This window comes from Electrona antarctica (genome assembly GCF_951216825.1).
Source record: "Electrona antarctica genome assembly, chromosome: 20".
NCBI classification, from domain to species: Eukaryota; Metazoa; Chordata; class Actinopteri; order Myctophiformes; family Myctophidae; genus Electrona; species Electrona antarctica.
The window spans coordinates 2,062,930-2,073,236 of NC_136801.1; the positions used below are offsets into that span (position 1 = coordinate 2,062,930).

General features: G+C 45.7%; 1 protein-coding gene across 2 annotated transcripts in view; it reads right to left on the reverse strand.

The window, feature by feature from the left end:
- Positions 1-9,933, reverse strand: part of LOC306913526 (guanine nucleotide exchange factor VAV3-like) — a 76,107-nt gene extending 66,174 nt beyond the window's left edge. For both annotated transcript variants that reach the window (XM_079490243.1, XM_079490244.1), the window contains exon 1: positions 9,399-9,933. In XM_079490243.1, the coding sequence (XP_079346369.1) occupies positions 9,399-9,608 (210 nt within the window). In that variant the 5' untranslated portion in view covers positions 9,609-9,933. The remainder of the gene's footprint in view (positions 1-9,398) is intronic.
- Between the last annotated feature and the right edge of the window lie 374 nt (positions 9,934-10,307).

Consider the following 10,307-nt stretch of genomic DNA (forward strand, 5'->3'; position numbering starts at 1 on the left):
GACTGGTTTCTGAACTGCCCACAGCCCTCCAATGAGACACAGACTGGTTTCTGAACTGCCCACAGCCCTCCAATGAGACACAGACTGGTTTCTGAACTGCCCACAGCCCTCCAATGAGACAGACTGGTTTCTGAACTGCCCACAGCCCTCCAATGAGACACAGACTGGTTTCTGAACTGCCCACAGCCCTCCTATGACACAGACTGGTTTCTGAACTGCCCACAGCCCTCCAATGAGACACAGACTGGTTTCTGAACTGCCCACAGCCCTCCAATGAGACAGACTGGTTTCTGAACTGCCCACAGCCCTCCAATGAGACACAGACTGGTTTCTGAACTGCCCACAGCCCTCCTATGAGACACAGACTGGTTTCTGAACTGCCCACAGCTCTCCAATGAGACACAGGCCTGTTTCTGAACTGCCCACAGCCCTCCAATGAGACAGACTGGTTTCTGAACTGCCCACAGCCCTCCAATGAGACACAGACTGGTTTCTGAACTGCCCACAGCCCTCCAATGAGACACAGACTGGTTTCTGAACTGCCCACAGCCCTCCAATGAGACACAGACTGGTTTCTGAACTGCCCACAGCCCTCCTATGAGACACAGACTGGTTTCTGAACTGCCCACAGCCAGACACAGACAGGTTTCTGAACTGCCCACAGCCCTCCAATGAGACACAGACTGAGTAGAAACAAATTGTGCTATTTTATAATGATCATTAGTGAGGACAAATTGTATAAAATAGGTTGAAAAGTGGTCCTTTAACGGTATGTATGGTTTCACTTTTGTGCCATTATTATAATTTTTTTGTAAAGAAAAAGGAAGCTGTGTGGAGTTTGCATGTTCTCCCCGTGTCCCCTAGGGTAGGTACCCTCACAAAAAACATGCCGTAATCCTGGTCTCTGAACTGCCTCCCCCTGGCCAGCCGGGGCGCCTGATGGAGGGGAAAGGAACTGGTCGGAATAACGTGTTCCTTCCACGAGCTACGTCCGGCCGGGGAAACTCTCCCCTGTCAGGTGAAAAGAAGCAGCTTGGACTCCTCATGCATAGAAGGAGGCATGAGGTCAGTCCGCTGCCCCCCCCCCCCCCCCCCCCCCCGTTGGCAGAGGAAGTGTAGATAATTGACACTGGGTGAAGAAATGGGTTACAAAATTGTGGGATGAAACATTTTTAAAAAAAAAGGAAAAAGGAAGCTGCCTGGAGGGAGCGGACGGTGGCAACATCACATCTCCAGAGTTATACAATGCATTGTGTTTTAATTACACTTCACACGCGCTGCGCGGCACAGCTTTGCCAGCCCTTTAGCCCCCCCCCAGCCCCCCTTGCGTCCTTGGAGACCATCCTTTGTAGGCCGTCCCGGCTGCGCTGCCTTTGTCTCTTCCATCTCGCCGTGGTCCCCTGGGTGCAAGGCCACAGCCGCGTCTCGTCTCCCGTGCGCCCTTATTGGCCAATGATAAAATAGCTGCCACTTGCGCTCATGAATTATGCAGAGCATTTGGGGGGGAAAGTTATGTAAATTTCAAACCCGCCCTATAGCTGCCAGACTCAAGGTAAAGGCGTAAAAGTCAAATGCTTATTGCTTATTTATCTGATAATATTCACACTCATCCATTCGGCCGAGCAGTGACAGTAAGTAAAACATCTACTTAATCCATTTTGGGCGGGAACCCCTTTGTGTTTTATTATGTTATGCTTTAGCTATTGAAAAATAGCAGATCTACAAGCTCGTAGGTCTGCTATTTTAGAAAAATCATGAAAATGTGCCTCACATCGTTGAATATATATTCTTTCAGAGTGAACGTTTTTAACTCAAATCTTTGCTTCTGGGGGGGGGGGGGGGGGGGGGGGGGGGTCCCTGGAACATATTTTCAGGTCGGCGGCCAACTTCATATAATCTTTGGGGTCCTTGACATGAAATACTGATATAGAAACATAGGTATTTCAGAAAACTGTCATGATTTAGAAGACATTTTTTAAAATTTGACGTCAGGCCTAAATGGGTTAAGCTGATGCACAAACTTGGACACATCGTCAGCGTTGTATACGTCTGGAATCGGTGGGTGTTTCAGAGACAGTCACTGGTAAATGGTGCATTTATATAGCGCCTTTATCCAAGGCACTTTATACATACATTGTGCATTACATTCACCCATTCACACACACATTCATTCATACACCGATGGCGGAGGAAACCACGCAAGGCACCAACCAGCACATCAGGAGCAATTCGGGGTTCAGTGTCTTGCTCAAGGACACTTCGACACTAACTCTGGGGGAGATGTCTTGATGAGATGTTGGGAGACACTAGGAGCCTCCAGACATACAGTACTAACCCATAACTCTGCATAACAGTGTATGGGAGTGGGAATAGAGGACATTTTTTTCGGGATTCCCGCTGGTCCCGTGGGATTCCAGTAGGATGGGATTAAAAATTGTATTAACTCTGGACTCTCAGTCCACAACAGTTGGCCTACTCCATCAATAGTTTTAATCTTTTCTTATGTTGTGTTGTGTTTGAAATGCATTATGTTTCTGTATGCCGTCCTCTCATGCCTTGTTATGTCAGTATTGTTTAGTGTTTATCGTTTAGTCCGGGGACTATTGATGGAAATTTGCATTTCTGCTAAATCCGTTGGATTTACGCAATATGTTTAATGTAATGTTCATTAATATACTCTGTCCCGTCCAAATAAACCAATACAAATAAAGTAAAGTAAAGTGCACAGACCCGAATGGAAACAAGACCGCAAGGTCTTTCTTCGGTGCTGTCCTTTTGGACCAATGTGCCCGACTGTACCCTATACTGTACCCTATACTGTACCCTATACTGTAACAATGTGCCTGACTGTACCCTATACTTTTTGCATTTTTTATTGTCTAATAAAATAATCCATCCATCCATCTTCAACCGCTTATCCGTGGTCAGGTCGTGGGGGCAACAGCTCCACCAGAGTAGCCTGGCTAATAAGCCAGACCGAATCAGCCGAATCTGCCTGCCGGCGGATTACGGTCTGGAGAGGCTCAATTGTACGCCCATTTCCTACACCAGAGAACTGGTGTGGCCAATCGGGACACGGTATGCAATATGGGTGGGCTTTGGTACAGTGACGTTCAATGCTTGAGACCTTTGACTGACAGTAGCTCTGACCAATTGCATCAAAGAGAAAATGTTTGAACCCGCCCCCCGGGAAACAAGATCCATACACAGCATCTCCAGACTCCAGACTCATATACCATACGACAGTGTGATTTGAGTCTGGCTTATTAGCCAGGCTACCACCAGAGAGCATCCTAACCAGATGCCTGAACCACCTCAGCTGGCTCCTTTCCAGGCGAAGGAGCAGCGGTTCTACTCCGAGTCTCTCTCGTGTGACTGAACTTCTCACCCTATCTCTAAGGAAGATGCCAGCCACCCGTCAGAGAAAACTCATTTCGGCCGCTTGTATTCGGGGCCTTATTCTTTCGGTCATGACCCACAATTCACGACCATAGGTGAGAGTAGGAGCGAAGATTGCAGATGAACTGTTCCTGGTACCATATCGTTTTAATTAAAACTGCATGAAACACAGCAATCTAAAAAGAACACAAAATCCATTGCCTTTCCCATGATGACTAACTTATTAATAACAATCAAACTCCTGTGAAGTGTGGGGCGCTCTTATCGGCATACATCATCATACAACACATTCTGTGCTGCTCAGCCAATCAAATCATCACAAATGTGGTGCACTTAAACACACAAAGCTGGCCATAGGAGGGGCTGGCACCCCTCAAAAGAACAGCAATAATGATAATCACACCTGTGTGAAGTGAGGGGCGCTCTTATTATCATACATCATCATACATCATCTCATCACAATTTGCGTCCTCACTTTTGTCTTCAATGTTTGCGTTGCTTATATAATGTTTGTGTTTACACAAACACTCAGAAATGGCTACTCACTTTCAATGGCATTCAATGTTTGTGTTTACAGGACACCCTCAAAGCTGAACATAGGAGGGGATATAGCGCCCCTCAAAAAAACAACAGGAGCGGGATGGGATCAGGAGTCATTTTACCAGGAGTGGGATGGATTTTGTTTTACTCTCTATATAAAGTACTAGTTTACACTTCACCCTTTTTGCAAAAACATACATGTAAATGACGTTTAGAAGATTTAGAACACTTCCCTGGGGGTCTTTATGTGTGTAATATGTGGTTTTAGATATTTTAGATTTTAGCAGTGAGCCCAGTGTCTCTGATGTCATGGACACTGGACTCACTTACTTCCTGGACTACATGTTGACTCTAAAGCGTTATTCATAGTCTGGATTTTCGGTGGTGGGGTGACCACCGAACTACAACATGACGTCACGAGCCGCGGTGAAGAGCAAACCACCGCCACCGCCCCAGCCCTTCTCTCTGTTTTTACTCAACACCGCTCAACGTTATTTCAGCTCCGGTGGTCACCTCACCACCGGAAATCCAGACTATGAATGAGCCTTCAGAAAGACAGCCCTCCACCTATACACAAGGTGGAGCAGTGCACCAAAGCATTATGGGAATTGTAGTCATTAACACATATTGTTTTACAAAAAGGGTGAAGTGTCCCTTTAAGTCTGTTAACTACACTACACATACATTTGGTACAGTATGTGTGCGCTACAAGTGCACGCATGCATACACGCTAGCGTGTATATATATATATATATATTGTGCTGCACGCACCTGCTTATTGTTTTTACACCAGTACACTTCATGCATAATGCATACTTGCATGTTCATGTTCAAATGCACTACCATGTTGTCCATTGTTGTCGCTGTGTGTCGGAGTGTGACTGCACTGTGTGACTAAAAGGCAACCGACCAACCATGCGAGTAACAAGCTCTGTGCTATAAATAGCCCACGACGTGAGCCGAGCCAGGCCAGGCCAGGCCAGGCCAGGCCAGGCCACGCCAGGCCCTGGGGCTAAACACAGGGCACAAGTTCAACCACCCCTTCTCTACGCATACATGGCCACTCCTCCGCTGTGTCTGTCATCATGTCATGACTGAGAGCACATGTCTAGAGCCGTCACCATTACACATTGAACCTGACGATGAAATTGTCAGCTTACATGACACAAATAATTGCCCCCTTTTGGTGTTTTTAAGCATTAGGTTATACTTTAGCTATTGAAAAATAGCAGATCTACAAGCTCGTGCCGCGCTAGGAGCTTGTAGATCTGCTATTTTTTTGAAAAATTGTGAAAATGTGGCGCAAATCTTTGAATATATATTCTTTCACAGCGAACGTTTTTACTCAAATCTTTGCTTCTGGGGGGGGGGGGGGGGGGGGGGGTCCCTGGAACAACACATTTTCAGATGGGGGTCCACGGACAAATTCAGATAATTCCGGGGGTCCTTGACATGAAGGCATTTTTTTTAGAATCGTCCTCAGGTCTAAATGGGTTCATTGTGTGGTTTTTAGCATAGAACATTGGGACGTTACAATGTGTGTTTCTGTTTGCCTTTAAGGCTTCGTAGTCACAAATTGCACAGGAGCAGATATGACAAATAACTGAAATATACAGAGAGATCACTGACACATTCAATATAAATTACAAAATAGCTGCTATTTCTGCTATTTTTGAAAAAATGTTTGAAAATGTATGGACATTTCTCCACATGGAAACGAGTGATGATTCCTTTGTCAAGTCCCGCCTCTTGGTACTCCATTGTTTGCTGTGCCGTTGTTGGGACAACTCTCTCTCTCCATCTCTCTCTCCATCTCTCTCTCTCCATCCACTACCATTGAAATAAGGTGTTTTTTCAGTTGCTTCGTATTGATATTCTGTACGTTCAATTCTTATTTTAACTTGGTGGTGTCAGTAAAAAGGAACATCACAGCTGCAGGATGGTGACTGGCCATATCATTTTTGGGTTTTGTTTTTTTTTACAAAAATGATGTTTAAGCAAATTCAACATATTCAAGGCGAAACCAGGGTGGTACAAGGCAGAAAGAGCCTGCTGGTTGGTCAGTCAGGGACCAATCAGAAGGCTGACAAAATGGTGAATTGTGATTAGGCGATCATGTTATTGTGACAGGCCTGATAACGACCTGCATTTATCAATCATTCATTGGACAACAGGACCAGAACCCTTACAGACAGCAGCCTATAAATCCACCAATCAGCTGTCTCCATAACCCTTACAGTAGCCTAAAATCCACCAATCACGTGTCTCGTCTTACAGCGGCAAATCTAATTTCACTTTGAGATCTCTGGGTAAACGGATCCTCCGTCGATGAGGGCTGAAAGCAATAAAAGCGATTATTATTATTTTACTTTAGCATCGTCCATGGATGTTCATTTGAATGCACGTTTGATCCATATATATAGGTTCACGTCGTCGAGACAATTCAATTGTAGAAGCGTCCCCGTACGAGAAAATCAATTCACGATGGTCGATCTGGAACAAAATGCACTCTGACATTTCCCTCTATATACTCGCTAGCTGTGCCATTGAATCCGGAGTGCTGTTTCCCCCCCTCCCCAAGAGGCCAGATCGAGTCAACGTGCTTTCCATCAATGCCTTGCCTTTTATGTCTTTTTCTCTGTGCGCGTGGCCGTGTGTGCGTGTGCTTGCGTGGCCGTGTGTGTGCGTGTACGTACGCGTACAGTACTTCTGCGTTATTATTGTTGTTTTTTCCAGGGCAGGTCTGTGGCCCCGCGGGGGAGAGTGCTGCTCTCGCTGTGTGTTGTCATCACGCCAGTACAGGCGCTAGATTTACTGTCATGAAGGAGAATTTTAATCTGACCCCGGCTCTGGCTGCCTTGTTACAGGAGCAGATGGTATTTGACAAGCTGCGGAGGAGCCACTTGGACGGCGTTTCTCTCCATCTATGTACCTCTCTCTCTCTATGTGTGTCTGTGACTGCGTAAAAAAGTCTGTCCGTCTGTCTGTCTGCCTTCCTGGCCGGGACATCAAACCATCTATCTGGTAGTTCCGACTGTCGGGGCTTGGCTTTCACACACACACACACACACACACACACACACACTGCACTGCGTGCATGGCAGGGAATACAATTAATTAGACGGTAACCCGGAATGCTCGCCTTAAAAACACGCTCGCCCTCAGTTTCTCATTTGTTTTTTTACTGAGAATAAAGGTTAGAAAGAAGTTTAGGGTTGGTTTTACTGGGGTTACGTTTAGGAATAGGGTTTTGGTACCGATTTACTGCAGGTTAAGGTTAGGAATAAGGTTAGATTTAGAAATATTTTCACTGAGGTTATGTTTAGGAATAAGGTTAGGTTTAACCGTTTAGGCATAGTTTACTGAGGTTACGTTTAGCAATAAGGTTAGATTGAACTACTTAGGCATAGTTTACTGAACTTAGGTTTAGGAATAAGGTTAGATTGAACTACTTAGGCATAGTTTACTGAACTTACGTTTAGGAATACCAGACCTGGGCTGTACACTGTACAGACCTCGGCCACTGTGTTTTGAGGAGAGCGCTCCAAGTACTCAATTAGACAATAGTAGACAGTTCTTGTTGTTCTTGTTGTTCTTGTTGTAGCCTAATGTTACAAATTACAATCACAAGCTAACTACAGATTTAGAAGGCATTTGTATAGAATCAATTTGTCTTAATAATGCAATCTTTCCAGTGGAAAAACATTGCATCTAAAGTAATCAAAAAAAGTCAACCAAACAAGAAGATCTTTGTACAAGACCTCCTAACTGGTCAGTAAGGATAGATAGATAGATAGATAGATAGATAGAGAGATAGAGATAGATAGATACCTTTATGAGTATAAGAAAAAGAAGACTACATGAGAAATGCACCTCAGGGTACCACAGCACCACAAAGGCCCTAGAAACAAGGCTCCAGACATCCCTCAGGGTACCACAGCACCACAAAGGCCCTAAAAACAAGGCTCCAGACATCAGGGTACCACAGCACCACAAAGGCCCTAGAAACAAGGCTCCAGACACCCCAAAACAAACTGCTCAGAGTACCGCTGCTTTGCATCCCATCCCTAGAACCCACTTAACCCCTGCTCACTGTGTTAATTAGGATGGGACGGCTCAGGGTGGAAGACAACAGGCCTGGTCTACAAGATACAGATACTCATGTTTGAACCTGTCGTCAATCAATCAATCAATCAATCAATCAATCAATCAATCCCACAACCACAACAGAAGAGGGGAACTGCACGGTTTTCATAATAATAATGGATTGCATTTTTATAGCGCTTTTCTTTGCACGATGCACGCGCTTACTCAAAGCGCTTTAGTAACAACGGTTCATTCATTCATACATTGGGAGGTGAAGCGGCGAACAGTCGACACCAGCATCCTCATGTCACACACCGATGGTCATGGTGGCGAGCTCACACCGACCAACTCACTGGAGGCAATGTAGGGTTCAGTGTCTTGCCCAAGGATACTTCGACATGTGGACAGGAGGAGGAGGAGCCGGGATTCGAACCTCCGACTCATATGGATCATGGGACGACCTGCTCTACCTCCTGAGCCACAGACGCAACCAACCAGTGGTCCGGGGACCACCAGTGGTCCTTGAGGAGGGGGTTCCAGGTGGTCCCCATACAGCTCAACTTAAATGATGGAGAGTTGGTAACCCGATCGACCCTTATTAGGCCTATAAATCCTTAACTCTAGAGAGCGTAAAATGAACACGGGTCCATTTGGTTTCATGTTACGCCCTCAAGAGTTAAATTAATGCCAAACATCATTACTTAATTTACAAGAAGTGTCCTGTCATCTCTCCTATGGATATTCGTATAGCCTACCACATCAATACAGCATGGAATTGTGGACAACATCTAAATGAATCAACAAAATATTCTCAGCCGGAAAGTTTTGGGTCTGAGAGGATAAACCTCATCAAATGGTGGCTCTTAATGCTGATGAATAAATAATGGACCTTGACATGAAAACCACTGCTGTGTATCATTATGGCCAAAAGGGGGCAGGCAGACAGAGCTGAGCAGCAGTTCACTCACTCACTGACTGTTGGCCAAAGTGGTCACTTACTTCACTTCCTCAAATCCAATATAGCTAAATAAATAAGCACAGAGGAGTCCTAAAAATCACTTACAATTAAGTTTGAGGACTTGAATCAACAGTCAGAATTAAGTAACCAACACATAAATCCCGTGTTTTGCGCACAGGCACATGTCTTGTGTCAGTCTGTTTAGTCTGTTGTGTTTACAAGCGGGTTCTCTCTCTCTCAGAGTCGCTTTCGGGACCTTTTAGGTCACCGTTTCTGTATTTGGGACATCGGTACCTACGTCCCAAATACAGAAACGGTGACCCAAACGGTCCCGAAAGCTTGATCTCAAAGTAAACGGTACAAGTAAACGGTTTCTCTCTCAGTTTGTTGTTTGTTTGTTGTTGCTTTGCCTTACCTGTGACATCTGCGGCCTGAGGTTGATCTCCTTCAGGTTGATGGCGGACCCCCCGCGCAGGTTGTTGAGGAGCTGACACAGCAGCACGCCGTCGCGGAGGGTCTGCGCCAGGTCGAAGACCCCCGCGGACCCCCACGTCACGCGGTGGCTGGCCGGCAGCACCTTGCACTGGATGAGCCACAACGCGCACTGCCGCCACCCCTCCATCATAGTGGAATGGATGGGGAGGGAGTGGGAGTACCAACGAGTTTAAATTAATTTAAAAAATAAAAGCCCCTATAAATACTGATTGGAAAGATCTAGATCTAGTTAATCGTGGTTATTCCGTGTCCATGTTTCGGTTATAATTCGCGTCGCCACGGTGAGAACGCGATATTGCGAAGCGAAAACTAACACATGCAGGAATAAGGAGGAGCGACGGAGGTGTGACTGCACTTTATTTCCTCTCTCGATCCGATCCGAGTCTCACACACTCCACTCCGTATAGGCTACTACCATGAATAAGAACAGCAGAATAGGGAAGCGTCCACTTGGTTAGTCCACGACTCCACGCACGGATGACACGCACACGCTCACGCTCTCACACACCATACACACACAGCTGCTCCGAGACCGAGGATGTAATGATGATGATGATGACAGAGAGAAAACCCGTTATTTGTGGGTGGTGCTCTGCTCTCTCTCTTCCTCTCTCTCTGGCGACTGACTGACTCTCTCTCTCTCTCTCTCTCTCTCTCTCTCTCTCTCTGCCATAACCAACCACTCATATTAAAGCTGACAGCTGACTGTGAAGTTTCAATTTACAGTAAAAGACACAATAATAGTCTGATGATCTGCACTTAAAAGGAACCCTGGCTATAAGACAAATATGCCTTAAAACATTATACTTGCCCTCTACAGCTAAAATAA